This window comes from Pan troglodytes, chromosome 11, assembly GCF_028858775.2.
Source record: "Pan troglodytes isolate AG18354 chromosome 11, NHGRI_mPanTro3-v2.0_pri, whole genome shotgun sequence".
Taxonomy (NCBI): domain Eukaryota; kingdom Metazoa; phylum Chordata; class Mammalia; order Primates; family Hominidae; genus Pan; species Pan troglodytes.
Genome location: NC_072409.2, coordinates 39,381,683 through 39,404,444, shown reverse-complemented (window position 1 = coordinate 39,404,444; position 22,762 = coordinate 39,381,683). Strand labels below are relative to the sequence as shown.

The following is a 22,762-nucleotide window of genomic DNA, read 5'->3' as shown; positions in this document are numbered from 1 at the left end:
TCATTTAATTCTCATAACCAACCTTGAATGGTAGTTGTATAGAGTACCAAAACTTCTTACTTATTTGCTGCTTAATTTCCAAACTCTTAAGCCCATTTGTTCCCAGATACAGGTGACCAGTGCTCAGAAGATAACTGTAGGTTTTGATAACATCGGCTCTACCCCAAGATTCTTTTCAACTCTAAACATTATCCAAAGGTGTTAGTATTTTTTCATCGTCTAATCGTAAATATATATATAAAAGAAAGACACTGCTTTGAATGGCACAGATGTAGACTAACAGTAGTTCAGCCACTGAGACTCAAATGATTTTGTATTACCATAAACCCCATCTGCCTGGGCAGGCAGAATTGACACAATTTTGCTCAGATTGGAACCTAGTTCATATCTATGAAAGAAGACCCTCTTTGTTTCCATTTTATAGACCAGGAAACTGAAGTTATGCTGTTAATGAAAGGTGGAGCCTGCAGTTAAGCACTCCAGGGTATGTACTCTTTTCCTATACAAATGCTCCTCTACTTATGATGGGGTCACGTACGTCCATGCTGCTTTCATATAGAGTAAATACATTGTTAGAGCCACTTCAGCAGGAAAGTTTCCTTTCCCTTTTTTGCAAACCATGAGAATTTGCTTCAGATTGCCTTGATTACAGTTTTACTATTTCTTTGCAACTGCAGGCCATTCAGATACTAACAGTCTTTCTTTAACATTATATTTTTAGGTAATTTGAATCTCCCTGACGAGTCCAGTGATAGTTGATCACTTACTATTTGTATTGATTTATACATATATTCATAGCAAATTCTTTTCTTCTAAAAGTTACATAAGCACAGGACTGAAAATTTGTATTAGAGAAAGGAAAAAAGCCATCACCAGCCATTATTAACATTTTGGCATATCCTGCACCCATGCTTTTTTTTTTTTTTTTTTTTTTTTTTTTTTTTTTTTTTGAGTATAAAAAACCATTCTTGGGCTGGGCACGGTAGCTCACACCTGTAATCCCAGCACTTTGGGAGGCCGAAGTGGGCGAATCACGAGGTCAGGAGTTCGAGACCAGCCTGGTCAACATGATGAAACCCTGTCTCTACTAAAAATAACAAAAAATTAGCTGGACGTAGTGGCAGGCACCTGTAATCCCAGCTGCTTGGGAGGCTGAGGCAGGAGAATCACTTGAACTCAGGAGGTGGAGTTTGCAGTGAGCCGAGATTGTGCCACTGCACTCCAGCCCGGGCGACCGAGTGAAACTCCATCTCAACAAAAACAAACAAACAAACAAAAAAACAGCAACAAACCATTCTTTAATCATTCTATTTCAGCAGTTTATGAAAGCTAATAAAAGTGTTTAAATTGACAAACAGCTTCAGTTTACAGAGGAAAGAGCTCATATATTCTTAGCAAATATTTAGTAGTGATCAACATGATGAGAAATATAGGAAAAGTAAGAGGCAGTCTTGCTTTTGAAAAAATTGATGCTGAGGAAATATGACTACAGACTCAGTACTAGCAACCACAGGGACTGCTTTACAGAGGAGGTAGGACTTGATCTCTCTGCCTTGCAGGAGGATAGGGCTTTGAGTGGATGTGTGGTGGAAAGGAGGCACTTCTTGGCTGGAGAGGATGGCATGTGTGGAGAAAGAGCATTCTAAGTTTCAGGATTTCTAAGAGGAGAAATGGAAGTTCATGGTGTAAAGGGTGGGCTCAGAGAATTATGGGCCTTGAAAATCAGGTGAGTGGTTTTAATGTGGAAAAAGAATGTCTAATTGTGCCGCAGAGGGAATGGATCAGGGTGGCTACCCAGTTGGTTTGATGGCATTGAGAATGGGGTGAAATGGTGACTGTATGACATTTGAAACAAAGAAATCAGAGGAATTAGTAGTAGGGCCTGTGTGTGGCTGTTCCCTTGCTTGTGTGCTCTTCCCTCACCTGCATGGCTTCCTCCCTCACCTCCTGCAAGTCTTTGCTCAGATGACACCTTTTTCTCAGTGAGGCTTATCCTGCCACCTTTTAAAATATTGTCATCATCCTACAGTGCTTTCCTTCTCTGTAACAATACCTTCTAACATACTGTATTTATTTACTTATCATATGTACTTATTTACTGTTTATTGTCTCCTTCCTATCATTCTAAGCTTTGTGAAAGTGGATGTCTTCGTTTTGTTCACTAATGTATCTCAAGTGTATGGAAAGTGCCTGGTGCATCCTAGGCACTCAGTAAATATTTGTTGAGTGGCAGTAGGTCTTAGCTGTAAAGAGGTGGAGTACAGAAATTCAGAGTGACTCCATGAAAGAAAAAAGAATGACTCCAAGCTTTTTTAGGCTGGATAATGCCTTTAACTTAATGAGTAATTTGGCACGAGGATTAAGGGGAGACGAATTCTGGTTTAAGCATGTTGAGTTTGAGGTGAAGGTAGCCAAATAAAATTGCTCAGTAGTCAGCAAAGATTAAAAAAAAAATGGAACCTAGTTGGAAATGGGAGAGCACCTTAAGCAAAGAAATGGCTACTAGCATCTAGCATTCACCTCATATTCTCTCTCTTTCTCTGTCTTTCTCTTTTGGGGGTAGGAGGATTCTAGTGTCCTAAAACGCTACCTTAAATGGAGTTTTTATTTAGACCCTGAAGTCCTAGCTTGTATCTGGAGTCCTGGTCCGTTTGCTGGGATATGGTTCTTTCCTGTTTTGCAGGTTCATGCTTTCTATTTTTCCCCCACCTCTCTTAGTAAAGAGGTATATATTCAGAATTACTTGTGATCTTCTGGTTGTATTGAAATTAACCTTCAGACGGTGCTGCTTTCTCTGCAGTAATGCGTTTGATCTTTTGGGAGTGTGGTTCTTGGCTGAGATAAAAGAGAGGAAGTTTCCTGCTTGTGGCCTAGGCCTCAGGTCATGGTTGCTGATGTTACAGGTGTCAGCTTTACTATCTCCTGGAGCTCCCTGATGGCTATCCTTTTAAATGCTTTTCCTGTTGTTTTTCTCAATGAACCAAACACTGGTGCAGTTGTATCCCTAGACCATCTCTCTTTTTCTATTTGGATTGATCTAACTTAAGTTTTTCTTTCAGTTTGGAAGGCAGATTAAATTCATGTGACTTGGTTGTCAGAAATTTAATGAAATCTTTGTTTATAGGAGTAGTATATAAGCACCAACATATCTGGCTGTAATTAGAGTCTAATCAGTGTATCTGTGACTCACTTTTCAAAAGAGGATAGTTCCTAATTTACCTGATCGTTGTGAAGATAGTGTACAGTAGTATTTACACTTAGTACATAGCCTGACACCAGTAGGTGTTCAATAAAGGGGAATTATTATATATTTAAATAAGTGAAAGAATGTCTTCTGAAAGAAGAAATACGTCTGTGTAATGAAGAACTAGAATTAATTGGTAGACTGAAAGGCAGAATTCAGCTCAATGTAAGGAATGACTCTCTACCATAGCTGTCAAAATGGAACATTGTAAGGTAGTATGTTCCCTGTCACACTGTAACTATTCAGGCAGAGGCTAGATAACCTTCTGTCTGAGAAATTGTAGAAGGAATTTCTTACATTAGGTAGGAGGTCGGACTTGTTTATCTCTAAGCTCTGTTTCTCCTCTAAAATTCTGTACTTTTGGGCATAATCCAAGCTTCCTTGCTTACTGGTTTTAGCCAAATATAGTCTAAATATCCCTAGGATTCATGGCTTCAAGATGAGCAGTATCTTGTTGCTCCTGTATTATATGAGAAAAGTTAGTTTATCCATTGATTGGCTTTTATTTTGGTCATTTTCCAAAAAAGGATTTTGGAAGCTTGAAATAATAGCAAATTCAGTAAGACCAAATCTACTGACCACAAAAGATAAGAATCAGTAAGTCAAAAAGGGAAAGAAAAAGAGAACAATTATCCGTAAGTTTAGCTGAGGAAAGCTTTAGAAGTTGAACACAATACTTAGCTCTGAGTTTTCTGGTAACCGAGGCAAGTAAGGAAGACTGATAATTTGCATAGATCTCATTGCCTATCGAGAATTCATGAGGAGACTGCCACCTTCCTTAATAAAGTGGAGCCCCAAATGCCAAGATTGTAATACAGGGAGAATCTCCAAGTGGTAAGGGGTTATTGCTGGATCTGGCAATAATCTGATTCTTGTTCTGAGGCTTCCCCTTTAACACGTATTGAGGGTTCAATTTAGTGTTGCTGCCTCCATCTTTCTTCTCCAGTTTAAGTCTCTGATCCAAGTATGAACACATTAGTCTTTCCCTAATGCCAATGGAACAGCTGATGTAAGGCTAGGACATTTAAATCAAGCTTTGCTAAAAGCTAGAGGATAATGAATAGAGAGCAACATGAAACTATTTAGTCTGGCTTACAAAGACATTTTTCTCATGCCCTTATCTTTTGGTGTGTCTCCATTTGATACACTTCATCAGAGTACTGCTACCAAAGGCAGAGCCAGACATTTACCTTCAAACAGGTCCAAGTCAATAAGATCCAGAGTGTCTTTGCTTGGGTTTCTTGTTTGAAGAACTGCTTCATTTCTGAGTAATGGACGTTGGGAATGATTACTTTAGGAGAGACCACACTTATCTGAGAGTGTGGCCCTACTGTACTGGTCTGACAGTAATCCCAGTATTCATGGAAAAGATAGGCACGTACATTAGCATGAGGGCATTCTGTGGTTAGAAGCATTCTGATTTCATTGGGAAAAACAAGCTTCTCTCTGTTCTTGAGCAGAAGCTTTTATAGAAGTCTTTGTACATGGGCCATTGAAAAATAAAGTGAACAATTCAGGTTTATTACTCATGATTTGTAAGGATTCACTTTTCCTTCTTTCTGCAGTTGCTGTACTACTTCAGGTCTGTTCCAGTGTTTCCTTGTTCTCACCACCAAGACTGAACCTCCTTATTTTTGTTCATTTGCTTCAGGAAAACCATTCCATCTAGATTTCCTAGGTGTAAACCTCACTGATTACATAATAGTGTATATTTATAGTTCTAGGACACCTTGTTCAGGCATCCTGTTACATTTCTACATTATAAGATTCTTAAATATGCATTGAATTACAAATAGGTCCCCAGGGAAAAGGCAAAAACGAATGGCTTTTTCTGCGAGAAACTAGGACTAATGTAGATATTTGGGAGCACTGAACATGGAGGATAGAGTTAAACTTGAAAAGACATACAGAGATAGAAAAGCAGCAACTGCCCTTTCATTTGTATGCATGCACACGATATATGTATGGGTTTTTTATTTTTTGCTTGATGTATTCATTTCCAAATCAAACTATAATGTGCTCTAATTGGGTCTCTTTGTTCAGCACGTGGTTGTTGATTTGAGTACTTTCTCCAGTTGAAAAACTGACATTTTAATTTTGTTATTCAATGTGTGATAGATTTAAATAAAAACACCCAAGATTGTGTATTGTAGATTTCCTTCAACAATAATTATATATAATTATTTTATCAAAATAAACAAGTTAAAGTAGTTTTAGTTATTTTGTCTCATTTTACATTTAGGAAAAAAATTACAAATCAGGGGCCAGAGTCTGGTCATGTTTGTCAGTGAGGAAAGACAATTTCTGATTGCCAGTCCCACCAAAGCGTTGGCAGATTAACACAGCATTGTAGATTACTTTCCTAGGAAGAGATGCTCCTTTTTTCTCCCTTTCCATTATTTTGCTTTCCTTCTTTCCATGGTGCATTGTCCTTTTGTTTTCTTCCCTCTTATTTCGATGCATGTATAAACTTGAGCCTTTCTGCTCTCACATTCTTTCTCCCCATGATCATAATTGTTTCTTCACTTTATTCTTAAAAAAAAAAAAAGGCCACATAAGTATTTTATCTAGATCTCATCTATCATTTAAGTTTTGTCAGATCCAGCCTGCTCTTGCCTTACCATGGGAGAAGGGAAAGGAGGGAGGAGTTTTAAGGGATTTTAGGCATCAGGCAGAAGTCTTAAGGGAAAACTCTGCAAGGACCAACAGGCTCAGAATTAGCTGTGTATTGCAAACAGATGGTGTGTCCCTGAGGAAATAGCGTAGTTGCCCTAAGCAATTGGGTGCTTCCATCTGATTTAGCTTAGTCTCTGTAACTGGGAAAAAGGAAAATCTTGTGGAAGAAATGAGTATAATCACCTGTGAACCATTCTAAACTATTATCTAGAGCCTAGTGATTATTGACTTACATATAGATTTCATAATTCTGCAAGATAGTCTTCGGTGTTGTATCATCAGTTATCCAAGGTATAAATAACATCAAGACCCTTATGCCTCTGAGCCTGATAGATCCTTATCTTTTAATAACCAACCCCCCACTTTCTTCAGTAGCCAAGATGCTACTGTATCAATGCTACCAGCAATTGGAAACCCATATTCCTAATGCCAAGTCTCGGCATGTAGATTTTGAGGTCTGAAAACTTTATTAGCTTGGTTACAGTACATCTCAAGCCTAAGTTTTCATATACACATAGTTTAGTCTCAAAGGGCAAATGTTTCCCTGAAAGGAGTTCAGTCAACACTAGATGCTTCTATCTTTAGGCTCCAAGGGAGTCCAAAATTTAATGATTAAAAATATTATAAAAATGCAAATATAGAAATAATACAAAAGCTCCTTCATTTTGGTGGACTTTTCTGTCCTTGCTTGGTTCAATTCAGCTGTGTTCTTCTAGGAGACTGCAACCACAATTTAACTGCTTTGCTTTGGTATTTTGTTTGACAAGGGAGATGAACGTTTCAGATGAGACGGAGTCTCACTGTTGTCACCCAGGCTGGAGTGCAGTGGCGCGATCTTGGCTCACTGCAATCTCTGCCTCCTGGGTTCAAGCGATTCTCCTGTCTCAGCCTCCCGTGTAGCTGGGATTACAGGCATCCGCCACCACGCCTGGCTATTTTTTTTTTTTTTTTTTTTGTATTTTTAGTAGAGATGGGGTTTCACCGTGTTGGCCAGGCTGGTCTCGAATTCCTGACCTCAGGTGATCTGCCTGCCTTGGCCTCCCAAAGTATTGGGATTACAGCGTGAGCCACCGTGCCCGGCCTTCAATTTTTTGCTTTAAGTTAGAATCCTGTTTGCTTACTTTTTCTGACCCAAATGTTTTAAAAATGTTTTCCTGTGTTTTCATTTAAAAGATTGGTTTTACCTCTCACATTGAGATGTATAGTCCATCTGGAGTTGGTTATTTATTATGGTATGAGATTTTTATTATTTTTAAAATACGGGTATCTGGTTGACTCAGAACCATTTATTGGTAAAACCTTTTTTCCCCCAGTGTACAGTCACCTTCATCATAAATCAAGAGGTTGTATATGTGAGGGTCTGTTTCTCTGTAATCTCTGTTCTGTTTGCCCATTTGTCCTTGTGCCATTACCATACTGTCTTAATTATTATGATGTTAGGAGTCTTGATATCGAGTAGTGTTAAGTCTTTCAAAGATTGCTTTGGTTATTCTTGCGATGTTGTTTTTCCATATAAATTTCAGAATCAACTTGTCAGTTCCCACTGAATAAAAAAACCCTGTGGGGATTCTGATTTGATTTTATTGAATCTACAGATCACTTTATGGAATATTGACCTCTTTACAGTATTGAATCTTCCAGTTAGGAACTTGTCACTTTTCTCCATTTATAAATACATTTTAAAATTTTATTTTATCTCCTTTGTAATTTCTATCAATGAGTAATATTTTTTAAGCTTTCTCTGCAGAGGTCTTTACCTGTCTTTTGTTAGGTTTATTCCTAGTTTTTAGATTTTTAAAAAACGTTTTCTATTTATTACTGGTTTAAGAATGATTTTTTAATTTAATTTTTTTTGGTATAGTGAGTAACCTTATATTAGTGACCTTGCTAGATTTACTAATTGATTCTAATAGTTGATCTGTAGGTCACTTTTGGATTTTCCATGTACATAGTTGTCCTCTGCAACTAATGATAGTTCTGTGTCTTTCCAGTCTATCTTCCTTTTGTTTATTTCTGACTTACTACACTCAGACCTCTAATACAATGTTGAGAAGTAGTGATGGATATCTCTTTCTTATTTGTGATTTCAAGGGAAAATGACAGTCATGCAACATTAAATGTAATGCCTGCTTTTATGCCTTTTATTTAATCTGATTATTTCAGAATTTTTTTTAAATTCTGCAGTTTACTGAGATTTTTAAATATCATGAATAGCTGTTGAATTTTATCAGTTTTTTTGTTTTTGTTTACATCACCTAAACTGCCAAACTCCCTTACTGTTTTCTTTCTTTTTTTTTTTTTTTTTTGAGACAGGATCTCACTCTGTTGCCCAGGATGGGGTGCTGTGGCCTGATCATGGCTCACTGCAGCCTCAAACTCCTGGGGCTCAAGTGATCCTTGTGCCCCAGCCTCCCAAATAGCTGGGACTACAGGTGCGTGCCACCACACCTGGCTCAAACTTTTATTTTGGCATCTTTTGTAAATGTTTTTGTATATCCTCTACCTAAAATGACTTTCCTTTCTTCACTAGCTTTCCTTAAGTCTTAGTTTAGGTGTCATATTTCAGAGAAATCTCCCTTTTCTGTCCTCTGATCTGTGCACTTTGCATCATCATTTATCAGTGGTGTGTTCTCTGCATTGTGAATCTGAGGGCAGGAATCTCATCCTAATTATCTCTATCCTCCTAAAGGTTTTTTCTTTCTTCCTACACTGGTTACATTCACTGTTGTGTTCTGAGAAAAGGTGTTCAGGCCTTGCTTTCTGCTTCTAAAATTACTAACTGCCCAGGACCATCAGTTCATTTCTTCAACTGTGGCTCCAACAGATCTTTCGCTGTTTGCTGGCCCAGGTATTGCTCTCCTCTGCCCCGAGTCAATGGCAGCTGGGAGTGGTTACCACTTCCTTCTCTTACCACAGTTCCTTCTCTACCACAGTTCTGTTTTGTATGTCATTCCCCTAGCCCAGGATGATCAGCCACTTTCATTTACGTTCATTATTACACCTTATTATCTGTGCAACCAAGCCAGTCTCTCCTACAGCCACTCGTGCTTTCCAAAGGGAAAGGTTGAAATTTTCGCTTTTGTCCTACGTGAGGGGTTGTGGGGAGTAGGGGTGGAAATCACTGTAGATTATCAAGTAATCCTTTTTTTCTTTGTGTACTTTTGGAATAAATCTAGATTATGTTGATGTAACTGTTAGGACATTTCTGTTTCTTCATCTCTAAAGGAACTAGGATCTGATATTTCTGTTCACATTCCTTCCAGCATGAACATTTTATGGCTAATTAGATATTAACTTATTTATTAGGGATATTACATATACACTCTGGGTGTGTCCCCACACTGTTAATTTGGGTTGGAACTGAAAATATACTTTCTGTGTGTGCCTAATGCTACTGTAGTGAAGTTCTTGAGCCAGGTCTGTTCAGTCATATTGTTGAAAAACTGTATGAATATTTATGAAGGAGAAAGAGCTGATAGGTACCATGAACACTCACTGTTGTATATGCATGTGGTTTATATTGTGTTCTGTGTCAGTATTGCCTACCAGAGCTGTCTCAACATTAGCTCTGATTCTCTGTCTAGCATCTAGACCAGAGACTGGCACGTAATAGGAGCTCCAAAGAAATACTTGTTGAAAAAGTGCATAAACTAATTTTTGAACATTTTATTATGTGCTGGGCACTGTGCTAAGTATTCTATGTATGTTATTTCATTAACCCTCAAACCTTCTGAGATTGGTACTGTTTGTTAGTATGTTATAAATTTAGGAAGTAAGTTGAAGAAATTTAGGTTCAAATAAGTTAAGTGACTTCCTCAGGATTACTCAGTGCCTGACTGGCAAAGATAGGATTTTAACTTAAGTTTTTCTGTCTCTGAGTTCCATCAACTTAACTACCATATCCTTATAATACCTACCCACTAGTCAAATTAAAATCTAATAAGAAACTGTGTAAAAGCATACTTAGATTGAGAGGAAATAAGAAATTTGGTTATTGTTTTAGCACTCACCTTTAGACATAGAAGTTTCTCCATTTCTTTTCAGGGCCTGGGGTAAGGCAAAGTGTACACATCTGCTCTGTATATTAAAATATCCCCTCAACTCATTGAAGTGGAACAAAAACAAGGTCACTTGACAGGACTGTAATTGTAATCACACTATACAGCTTTACTTCCTGCCCTTTAGTAGTAGGACCATTCCCTTGTCCTTAAACATGCTTCTAAAATACCAGTTTTAATGGCTATATAGTCTTTCATTTATGATTGTATAAGGATTCATTCTGTCATTGTATTGTCATTCACATAGGTTGTTTTCAATCATAAAATACTGTAATGAACATCTGCAAGTTTAGATTTTTGCTCTCACCTATTGTTTCCTCAGACAACTGTAAGTAGTAGAATTGATGGATTAAAAGATACTTTTTAAAGGCTCTGACTCTTCTAAAATGTGTTGTTAAACTCCTCAGATCTGCTAACCAGATCTTTATGCTGTACTTGTGTGATTTATTTCGAATCTAAGTGAAAGCCTTTGTATTAGTTACCCTGTTAAATCCCATCTTGCCATTTGGGCAGCCTATTCTTAGTGTTTTCTCTGATATCAGTTAACATTATATTGGCTAATTCCATAGAAACTAGGAGACTGGAAAATGAAGATAATGTGGAAAAACAAGAGCTTGTGAATTTGGGAGTGCCCTGTTCTTTTAAGATGTGATGTGGGTTAAATGATAAACAATGCATCTTAAATTCTTTAAAAGTGGCAGAAGTAAATGGAATTTATCTGGAAAAAAATCAGGTGTTTATTCTGATGCCCTAAATTCAGGGGTGAAATATTATCTGGACTAGAGGAAAATTTTATGTACATTATATGGTGTTCTCTATTTTGACAAGCTTACTTTGATATTACTGCTGCAGGGTAGCCCCAGGAGGGTTGAATTGAGAAGAACTGAGTATTTTGAGGAACAAAACCTAGGATAGTAGGCTGGAGGGAATTGGAGGTCAGGGTTTTAGCCATGTATACAGAGATAAGCAACATATTTAATAAAAAGAAAAGGAGAATCTATATAGTATGCTTTACTCCAAAGCTGGATGAGGGAGAAAAGAGGACACATCTCCTTGAGAAGGGGGCATGTGTTGAGAATGGAGAAAAGGGGTAAGGCAGATTACTCAGAAGAACTGGGGTAGAAGAATAGGTTGGATGATAAAAGGGGCTGACATTAGTCCCTGAAAGTTTTTTTTAAATAACTTCCAACTTTTGCCTTCACCTTTGCCAGCAGTGATGTGATCTGCTTTCAGCTGTAGTGAAGCAAACTGCATAAAGGACATTGTGCATGTTAGGTCTTTTACTTGCCTGTTGGTACATGTTTGTAATATTTGGAAATACTCTCACTGCGAAGAAAAGTATAGTTGTGCTGTAGTGGGTAGGGTGAGGAAAATAAGGGTCATCACCAGCAAAGTCAGAGTGATGAAAAAACTGGATTTTAAACACTCTGCTTGACTTTGCATAGATAAGTAAGCCAAGCAGAGTGTTTCCTGGATGTAGTTAAAATACAAGCTTGGAGCACAGGTAAAAGGCCAAGAGGCTTGGAGATGTACATCTGAGATGTACCAAAGGGCCAAGTGCAAAGTAAGTTTGGGAAGTTTAGTGTCATATAAAAACTAATAAAGAAAGGGTGGTACTCTGTCTCATATCCTGAAACGTTTTGAAAAGAATATTGAATTTGACCAGAAGGGCATTGCTAGTGAATTTCAGAGAGAGATTTCAGTTGAGCTCTGAACTGGAGGAAGATGGGTGATAGAAGGCTGGAGAGGGCCAGTAACAAGGGTTGAAAAAGGAAAGAGTATTCAAGCGTATGCATAAAAAGACTACAGGTAGGTTGTGTAGATGATGACACACTAAGCCTGGGAAGACAAGGTTTTGGTGCTAATTTTTATTTCTTTAACAAGGGTGATAGAAATATCTGTTCCATATATTAATACTATACACAACTGTTTACCTCTCAGCTTTTCTAGCAAGACATATGGGCTTGTGAATTAACCCTGGGTAGCCCTGGCATTAGATAGAATTAATAGTGCTTCCATATGTGACCTCGAGACGTACTGAAATGAGGCAACCAAGGAAATCCTTTATATTGGGACCAAGAGCCAAGATCTCAACTTGGGATATGTTACCCCGAGAGTTGTTACCCCGATACTATAATACCATGAATAATAACCCCAAGGGTCCTGTTGTCTCTTTTTCCTCATGTCACGTCCTTTGGTACTAACTGTCACCATGCTAACATCTGCAAACTTTGAAAATTCTGATTTATTCTGCAATATTTGGAAATTTCACTGCTAGTAATTGTATTTCCTGGCATGGTTCTGATATAATTTTCTGTGTACACTGTAGCTTTTCCTTTTAGTGCTGAATCACACTGAAATCCTTGTTTAACCTAAGTTATAGTTGCAAGGGAGCTATCAAGACAAATAATTACAGTGATGGTGAAGTGAATACAAGTCAAACATCCCAATCTGAAATTCAGAACCTTTTGAGCACACCAACATGATGCCACAAGTGGAAAATTCTGCACATAAGTACTTAACATGACCTTTGTTTCATGCTCAAAATTATTTCAAATATTATATTAAATTACCTTCAGACTATATATATAAAGCATATATGAAACATGAATGAATTTTATACTTAGACTTGGGTCCCATTCCCAAGATGTCTCATTATGTATATGCAAATATTCCAAAATCTGAAAAAAATCCCAAATCCAAAACACTTCTGGTCCTGAGCATTTTGCATGAGGGATACTCAACTTGTAATCTTTTCTATGTATAGCCAAGTTTGCACATACATAGGTTACAACAACCCATCATGTCTTAACCTTTCAGTCTGGAGGCTGGAGTTTTCTTTTTACTTTGATTGTAAATTGTATTCAGATTTTAGAAATGTAAAGCTTAGAGAAATGTGCATCTCAAAATTAAGAAAGCTATGCCCACTGTTAAAGACTGGGGCATGGAAACAAAGTTGGACAGTGTAGTAGAAAGGTCCTAAACAGGGGATTTGGTTCTTATTTTTGCTATCAAGCAGAAGAGTCAAAACTGTAGGAGTCTAAACCAAATCAGGTCCACCTGGGAGTCTTTAAAGTTTAGGGTTACTTAGCATGGGGATAGTGGTATAGCAAATAGTTGCATAGGTTTCACTTGTGGGCTGGTGATAATATAGTGAGGATTCACATCCGCCTGTAATCTGGGTAGAATATTTGTATAAATCATTTTGGTTTTTTGGTTTTCTTTTTAAAATTTTTAAAATTGTTTTGCTTTTCTTAAGTTTTGGTTTCTACATTAATAAAATGACAGAACTGAATTGCCTAGATGATATTCAAAGTTTCATGTGGTTCTGTTAGTCTGGGATTCTACAGTGGAATTTTGTCACTACTTTTGGGAAGAAGTTTACCTTTGGTGGCCTACGAATAAAAACCACATTGGCACAATGCCATTTATCATATGGGATAATTCTGTGTGTTTATATAATCGTTTATGTTCGTTTCCAAATGTGTTAATAAAGTACAGTATCTCATTTGATTAGCTCAGATGATGAAATAGGTCAGAGAGGTATTATGTTTATTTTCCTGATGAAATAAAACATCGTAGTTAGCATCTTGAACAATTTAAATTTGATCATCTTACTTGGTATGCCAGCCACTAAGGATGAAATCCTGCCACTGAGAAAGAAAACCCAGTCAGGAAAGCTTTCTCACCCTTATCTATCTAACAAATTGTACATATTCTCCAAGTTCTGACTTGAATGCTGGTGAAGCTTTTCTTGATAATCTCTTCTACCGCAGCAGAGTAGAAACACTTTGATCATTCTTCTCAGGACTCAGGATTTTAATTATCTGTTTAATGCCTTTCCCTTCCACCCTAGTGAACTACTCAAGTGCAAATACCTTGTCTTACTCATCTCTGCACCTCATAGCCCACACTGTACCTGCCATATAGAGATGCTTAGTGAATAATTGCAGAATTAAATGAAAGAGTCAAGGTGATGTGTTGCAGAGTGAGGAGAACTTGGGCTTTGGGCTGGCGGAAGGAGGTGTCTTCGTTTACGTTTTTTAGATTGAAATTTTGCCATGTATATGCGTTTAAAAATTTAAAACCTAGTTGAATAAAAGGTTGGGGGGGGGGCAGTATCCAGGGGCCAAATCTATCTATTAATAAAATAAATTTGAATTTTTTTAAAAAATGGCAATTAAAACTCATGTTCATGGAAAAAATTAAGTTCTTGTTTTAGTTTTTCCCTAAACGATCTTGCCGTATCACATAACAGCAGTCTTGTAGTCAATCAAGACTGACTTCAAGTGGTGAAATGAAATTTTTTAATTCCCTGAAGAGAGAAATCTTTACCTAGTTAAGCTTTGTGTTATCTTGATGTTTTTATTTGTCTAGTGACCTCTTCTGATTGAAAGAGTAGTTAAGAAAAACCCTTTAGTACTGACTTTTTCAAATTTACCGTAATGTAATGACCTCTTTGAAAGGAGAAGTACAGAGTGTATTTTTCATAATGTTACTTAAATTCTGTAGACATGAAACTAGATATAAAACCCTTATGTTCTTGGCTCATACACCACTATAAACCAAATCTGCAAATTAAATACAAAGACAACTACAAAAAAAACAAAATTCAAATGAATACAATTATTCCATGTGACAGATGATGTTTAGGTTTTGCAGTAGAAAAAAATAGCTTTAGGTCTAATTCCATTTTAAATGTGTTTCTGTATTTTAACTTCAGTGATAATAAAAGCTGTGAGTAGTGCCTCTTCTCATCAGTAATGTTATGCAGGAGGGCATTAATGACTTCAAGGCCTTGTTGGTAAGTTCAGGATGAGACATCATACCTAACCAAAACACTTGACAGCAAGCATTCCTCAAATACAGGCTTATAAGTTTTACTGAGATGTCATCCATTTTGTTCACTGGAAGATAAGGTTAATATCTTGACATTATTGAAATCTTCATTAAATGATTTTCTAAACCAGTTATTGCTGGAAATGAGAATGGAAAAACATTGCATACCTACAATTATATTTACTGCTAACAAATGTTTGCAAATTGTACTACACATGTAGGACCCATATAGCACTTGCATATAATAAAGTACATATATGGTATTGGCTGTTAGGCTATTGGCTTTTGAATATGCATGCCATGCCTGTATTGCCATATGGTCGATTCAAATTCCCTTTATTTTTTACTCTTTCTTTTACAATGACCATGAAACTTATGCTGTGTGTAGTGTGCCACAAGGACATTTGGCCTGAAGGGGATCTTCACACAGCTGAAGAAGCAGCAGTGAAAGCCTAGTGCCAGTGTTGAGACAGTGGCTACTCATGATCTTGAATGTTTATCCTTGTTTTTAGATTATCTTTGAAGTGAAAATATGTTCTCAAACCTTGTACCCAACTTATACATCCTTTTTTTCTCCCAGCATATTTGGGAGACATTGTTTTAGCAAATATTTTTCTGGTCACTATCTAAGGAGCCAGGATTCAGAGATGTGAAAAACAAAACAAGCTTGGCCCTTCCTAAGGCAATGAAAGACCCTTTAACAGCAAGCTATAAATAGATTGATTTGTGCTGTTCTAAAGGTATGCAAAGAGCACTATGGAACATATTGAAAGGAGATACCAATTATTGTGAAGGTAAGGGCGAGGTTTAGAGCACATAATGGCAAAGAACCTGTTGAAATAGGGTCTTAAAGGATGAGTCAGATAAGAAGATAGGTTTAAACTAGACAGAGAGATGGTATATGTAAAGACCAAGGTCATGAAAGACATTATTATTATAATGGTGAGTGGTGTGTGGCCCTAGATAGCATTTGCCATGTGAGAAGTAAATTGGAACCCCAAACTAAAAGTCTTGTTAGGCTAGGTGTTTAGCCCTTATCTCATCAGCATAGGGGAGCCATGGTGATCTGAGAACTGGGAGAGTATTCAGGGCAATATTTTTTATGTGTAGCGGTTACCACATTGTATTGCAGTGTTCTCCTTCACTTGTCATTGGAGCTCTTCAAGTGCTGTGACCATTAGTTATTAATCTTTGTGTACTAAGCTTTTGGTAGAGTAACTGATAAAAGTAATGCTTAGAAAACATGAGTTGAATGACTAATCATGAGTAAAGAGGATTTAGGAGAGAATTATGACAATGTCCTTCGGTGGTAGTTTTAATGCTTTGTGGGTCACAGACTCCATTGTGATTGACTTTGAAAGCTTTTCCTTGAAAATGTAAATACATATAACATTTGGCTTGTAGTTTTATGGGATTCATGTACCTCTGAAGCCAGTCCATGAATTCCTGGTTCAGAATTCCTCCTTAGGAAATCATACCCAGACAGCCATCACGAGAACCTTGTCATGAATAATTACTGTCTCTTTTAGCAGTCTTTATTACGATTGTGTCTCTTTCTTGTCATTTCCTTGAGTTTCTTTCATACTTAGGAAGCAAATAGCTGACCTGTCTATGAATAAAGAAAGCGTTTTTAATAATGATTAAGGTAAAACTTTACTGGTCTGTAAAGATAATAGACAAGTATGTGAATTAAGCCAGCAACCAAGAAACAGCTACTTGAGGGAGAACCTGACATTCCTGAATTTGAGTTGAGCAAGTGAGTTGGGAGTCTGCAGGGCCATCCTCAGACTTGGTTTGCTAGAAGGACTCACAGGACTCAGAAAAGCTGTTACAGTCATGGTTATAGTGTATTACAGCAAAACCATACAGTTAACATCAGCAAAAGCAAAAGGCACCCGGGGTGAAGTCTAGGAGAAATCAGACACAGGTTTCCAGGTGTCCCATTCCAGTGGCATAGCATAGATGGCCTTAATTCTCTCAACAACAATGTATGACAGCGTGCACGAAGTTGTCAACCAGGGAAGTTCGCTTGAGCCTTGGTGTCCAGGGTTTTTACTGTTGGTCAGTCACTTAGGCTTGCAGCACCTGCATGACAGGCTTCAGCCCCTCAGACTTCTCCTACCCGGCCCCCCAGCAGTAATAGGTGTTCACTGTAAATCACATTGTTAGAATAAGCTGTCTGACAAAATTGGTACCATGTGACCCAAGGCCTCAGGCATACAGAAATATTCTTATCAGGGAGAATATTCCAAAGGTTCAGAGCTCATCTACCAGGAGCCAGCCAAGGCCAGTTTTGAAGACAAGTCTTTCTTGGGTATATGCAGGGTTTGAGCAACTCAGTCCTGCTGAGTTAACCCTTTCTTGTACAGCAAGTTAGCTCTTCAGGGAGTTAGCTCTGTCTATCCTGCCCCTGTCTGCCTAGCCACTCCTTTTCTAGGTAGAGTGGACCTTGCTGCTCACGTCATAGATGGCCATTCCGTGTACCTAGACTCCTTTTTATTCCTTTGCCAACAAGTAATTGGAATGTTTGGATTTAAGAACATGTCTGTGCTTTGCAATTTCATGCGACCATGGTGAAATTATGCACACATTCTATCATTGTGATTCAACAAGTATTTTTTGAGTGCTGCTGTGCATGAGGCATGGTGTTAGATGGCAGATTGACAGAAATGACTAATACAGGCATCTGGCCTCAAGGAGTTTACAGTTTCATAGGAGAAAGAAAAACAAAACTAGCAATTTTGGTAAGCAGTGTGTGTTTTGGAGAGCACTTAACTTCATCAGAGAGCATGGTTGAAGGTGTATCTGTGTGTATGAGAAGGTGTTGGTGATAATTAGAAGGCTTCCCTAAAGAGGTCACTCCTGGGGTTGAGCCATAAAGATCAAGTAGATACAAGTGGGCATGAAGCTAGTATTTTGCTGCCAGTCATTTCTGTAGTTAGGTTGCCTATGTGGTTGGAGCATGTATGTATTGTTACGGGTGTAGTCTGCTTGGCTTCCCTAAGAGAATGCCCCAGTCCTGGCCAGAATATACATGTCTTTTTTAGGGTTTGCACCAAGGGGAATAGAGAGTGTCTGGCTCAGTACAAATCTGTTTCCGTTACTCCATTATCCAGAAAGCCACTGAAATGGCATTAGCCTACACTTAATGGGTGGTAGTGTTTTCACACATTGCTTCTCAAAGGAGGAGTATGTGAATGTTTAGTTTGGGCCTGGTGTAAAAAAAAAAAAAAAAGTATAACCATTACAAATTTAAATGTACTTTGTTTCTAATGGGAAGGCAAATGCTTGCCTTGCTTTGATGAAATTGAACATAACAAAATTTTTCTATACTTGGAAGCAAAAAACTTCAGGAAAAAACCTGGGTCCAAATGTTGCTACATTTCCTTGGGCTTCCACGTGTATGTGGTTCTTAATATAATTTGAAACTTCTAAGAGCAACAAATAGTTGTTTTTTGCTTCTAAGAGCAACAAACAGTGCATAGAAATTGTGTGATAATAGGATCAAGAATGTATTATTAGAGTGAATATTGGATAATTTCACACTGTTAACCTTGAGATTTTTTCTAAGAATCTTTCTCTTTTTCCAGCGTTACAGTGTTTCTGCCACCTCTGTACAAAAGACAATTTTACTTGTGTGACAGATGGGCTCTGCTTTGTCTCTGTCACAGAGACCACAGACAAAGTTATACACAACAGCATGTGTATAGCTGAAATTGACTTAATTCCTCGAGATAGGCCGTTTGTATGTGCACCCTCTTCAAAAACTGGGTCTGTGACTACAACATATTGCTGCAATCAGGACCATTGCAATAAAATAGAACTTCCAACTACTGGTAAGTTGTATAAAATTTTTTTCCTAGATACTACAAGAAAAACTCTTCATACTCTGTGATTTTAGAACTGGAAGGGATCATAGAAATTGTCTAATCCAGCTCATTCCGTTTAGAGGCAAGAAGTGACTTGTCCATTGTTACAGACTTATAAGAGTAACCAAGATCCTGCCTCCTGGGTATGTGTTGTTTAAGAAGGTGGTTCCAGGGTGGACTTCCTCTGAGGTCTGTTATACCTAAAAGGATAGATAAAAGCAAACTCTGACAAAGCCCACAACAACATCTTCAGATTGTCTCTACTTTGTTCTCAGAGTGAATTTCTTCTTCCTTGTATAATGCTCCTATCTTTTAAAGCAATCACAGTCTTTTAATGAGTGGGGATTCAGAGCAGCACTTAACAGTCTAGATGTTTTCATTTTGTAATTTCAGCTTGTTTTATGATCTTTTTGCGTAAATTAATTATACATGATTTCTAGATTTTTGGTCCTTCACCTGTAGTTTACATTTAAAATTTCCTGGGGCTGGGTGCGGTGGCTCATGCCTGTAATCCCAGCACTTTGGAAGGCCTGAGGTGGGCAGATCACTTGAGGCCAGAAGTTCAAGACCAGCCTGGCCAACATGGCAAAACCCTATCTCTACTAAAATAACAAAAATTAGCTGGGCATGGTGGCACATGCTTGTAATCCCACCTACTTGGGTGGCTGAGGCACAACAATCTTTGAACCTGGGAGGCAGAGGTTGCAGTGAGCCAAGATTGTGCCACTGCACTCCAGCCTGGGTGACAGAGTGAGGCTCTGTCTAAAAAAAAAGATAATAAATAAATAAAATTTCCTGGCAGAACCAGCAGTTTGAAGACTTCATAAACTTTTTAATTTTAAGATTCCGGTTTAATATGGAAGTCTGAGCACATGTATTTAACTCTTAACCTCTTTCCCCAGATCCCAAAGGAATATAAAAATGAGGGCAACCTGTATTAATGCTAGTGGGATTAATGGTAGAATGCCACCCACATGCCAGCACTTGTGAGGAACTTCTGCAATTTACAGTACAGATGACACCAGACTAGTAAAGAATTGACTAGCCATATAAGAAAGGTTAGTCATCGAAAAGTCCAGCCAATAACTTAGACAAAGGATTGGAGGGTGAGGTTAGGGTATGGGGGCAAACTCTCAGTTCCCTTTTAGGAAGCACCTGGCTTCAGTGCTCAAAGGAGCAGACACAGTTGCTCACTCTCCACTCAAAGTTGGTCCAGGCCTTGTGCTAATTAAAGGAGGAAGCACTGCTGTAGCGCAGAAGGAAAAGGCCAGTCCTCCACCTGTTCAGCATGATAATGCAGCTCCCCTGTGGTAAGGGTTGGTCGGACTACAATATCTTTGTGACTTTGATGAAAGCATCTGCAGTTATAATGTGGCAAAGAAAAGGATAATTCCAGAATTTCCCATTTCCATCATTTGAGCTTGAAATATCTGAATAGATATTTACAAAACCTTGTGAAGAAGTCACCTTATTTCTCATGTTTCTAATGAACATATATAAACTTCTCATTTCCAGCTCTAGGATAAGCAAACAGCAAAAAATTACCAATGAAAAGTTAGGAGTTCAAAAGAAGTAGTCTGAACTAGATAGATTAGATGTCATCCTGTGAAATAGGTTTACCACATGATAGGGAAGAACTTTCAAACAGTCCAGGGTCTATTTTCAGTTATTCACTATGAAATGAGAACATTTCACAGTTGTTAAAGGTTGCTTTCAGAAGAAAAGCCCAACTGATGAATGTTTTTAAAAATGCACTATTGAGAGCGAACAACAGACTGGATGCCATAATTTTATAGTCAAGTTTGGGACAAGTTTTAAGAAACTGTGTTACAATTCAGAGAAAAGACAGTTGGTGAGCATATTAAGAGATATAGGGAACAGATTTAGATGATCCAATATGCTTATTATCAGAATTCCAGAAAAAGGCATGAGATCATAAAGAAGACAGAATACCAGGCAAAATTAATGAAAAAATATTAATCCAAACACACATAATAAAAAGTATCAATTTCAAGAATAAAAGAATTATATAAGCATTTAACACACATAAACATTGGTTACCTGTAAAAGGTGAAAAAAAAAAAACAGGTTCAGATTTTCTGCTTAAATATCAAAGGGCAAATGGAACATTTTTACGGTCACCTAAAATTCTTGAAATAGGCCAAGATTTTTCATATACAAAGGCAACAGCCTTCTTGCCACAACTAAGTTCAGTGTACAAGGACGCATGGACTCTTCCTGAAAGAAATTACTAGAAATAGGATTCTGTATGATAAGAGATTAATCTACTGAAGATCTTAAGAATGGGAAAGATGTGATATGAAAGAAATGGTGGTAAGCAGTAAACCAGTAAGACTCAGGATGAATGTCAAAATAATTGTAATTTTCTGAAACAACCAGAAAATCTTAATTATTAATAGAAGTTACAAGAAAATGATCTGGACTTAAAAGTCCAGGAGGTTAAGATAATATAAAAAGTATATATATGCAAACTCTGTTAAGAAAAAAAAAAAAGTAAAAGATATGTTCTGCCTTTAAAAAATTGGTGGAGCTATTGGCCGGGCATGGCTCATGCCTGTAATCCCAGCACTTTGGGAAGCCAAGGTAGGTGGATCACTTGAGGTTAGGGGTTCGAGACCAGCCTGAGCAACATGGTGAAACCCTGTCTCTATTAAGATACAAAAATTAGCCAGGTGTGGTGGCACATGCCTGTAATCCCAGCTACTTGGGAGGCTCAGGCAGGAGAATCGCTTGAACCCAGGAGGCGGAGGTTGCAGTGAGCCAACATCATACCACTGTACTCCAGCCTGGGCAACAAGAGTGAAAATCTGTCTCAAAAAAAAAAAAAAATTGGTGGAGAGATATATATTGAAATGTGAGTTGTTTGGAAGTGATGAAGATGTATGGGGTTTTTTTGTTTGTTTGTTTTGATACTTTGTTTTCTTTTGTTGTTGTTTTTCTTGCTATGAACATGTACTGGCCTTGGAACAAGAAGACAAGCCAAACATTAAAAAAAATATGATTTTTAAGGAGATGTTAATAGGTATTGTTACAGGTTATTGGTATTAGTGACCTGATGTGATAAGTGGGGAAGGTCCTATGATATTGGCGGCAGTTGGCCTTGTAATGATGGCTGAAGAATACAGGAGTAAGTGGGTGCTGACAGAGCTGGTGTGCATAAAAGGAGGCCTAGTGGGAGAAGACTGATTCACTTGTTCTGGGTTTGAGCCCTGTAAACTGCTGTAATGAGGCTCTTTGGCTAAGTGGTGGCAGTGGCCAGCTGCAGGAATTGTGTAGGATTAGGAAAATGGGGGTTGCCACCTACAGTGTTTTTGTCGTTGTTGATGTTTATTTCACTCGAGGCCCTTTTTCAGTAAAGTCATCACCTGGCCTTGGTCCTGTGGAACTGGCAGCTGTCATTGCTGGACCAGTGTGCTTCGTCTGCATCTCACTCATGTTGATGGTCTATATCTGCCACAACCGCACTGTCATTCACCATCGAGTGCCAAATGAAGAGGACCCTTCATTAGATCGCCCTTTTATTTCAGAGGGTACTACGTTGAAAGACTTAATTTATGATATGACAACGTCAGGTTCTGGCTCAGGTAACGTAATTGTTTCTCCTTTTTCCTAAGACATCTTTTTAAAATTAAGCGATACTTATTTTATTAGTTTTTTAATAAGCCAACTTGCTAGAATGTGAGATAGTATAAATAATATTGCAGGTTTGAACCTAATAAAAATCTTTAAGCTTGATGTATATATGACTGTGGCTGGTTTAAAATAGATTGGAACTTAACTTTAACTGTTAAAGCGAATCAGTAAGTCAGCTCCATGGTGGTATAAATTTCAAAGCGTTCTCACTTGTATAATCTAATTTGCTTTTCATCACTGTGAGGTAGAAAGGATAAGAACAATTATTCTCATATAGATGAAGCTGAAGGTCAAAGATATTCACATGATCTGCAGCTAACCCATTCTATTCAGGATTGTTTAGCAGCTTGATGTTTACATTTGAAAACAGGCATGACAGAAATGTATTCAGAATTGTGAAGGTTATTTGCTTTTTAAACATT

At 37.8% G+C, this 22,762-nt stretch overlaps 1 protein-coding gene across 5 annotated transcripts in view; it reads left to right on the top strand.

The window, feature by feature from the left end:
* TGFBR1 (transforming growth factor beta receptor 1) overlaps positions 1-22,762 on the top strand; it is a 48,506-nt gene that overhangs the window by 5,294 nt on the left and 20,450 nt on the right. Inside the window, exons 2-4 of one of the 5 annotated variants that reach the window (XM_063787630.1) lie at positions 425-484; positions 18,408-18,653; positions 22,061-22,291. In XM_063787630.1, coding sequence (XP_063643700.1) covers positions 18,518-18,653; positions 22,061-22,291 — 367 coding nt within the window. In that variant the 5' untranslated portion in view covers positions 425-484; positions 18,408-18,517. Of the gene's footprint in view, positions 1-424; positions 485-17,310; positions 17,562-18,407; positions 18,654-22,048; positions 22,292-22,762 lie in introns of those variants that run through there. The other 4 variants (XM_063787629.1, XM_063787628.1, XM_001159299.7 and 1 more) reach the window with 4 other exon arrangements.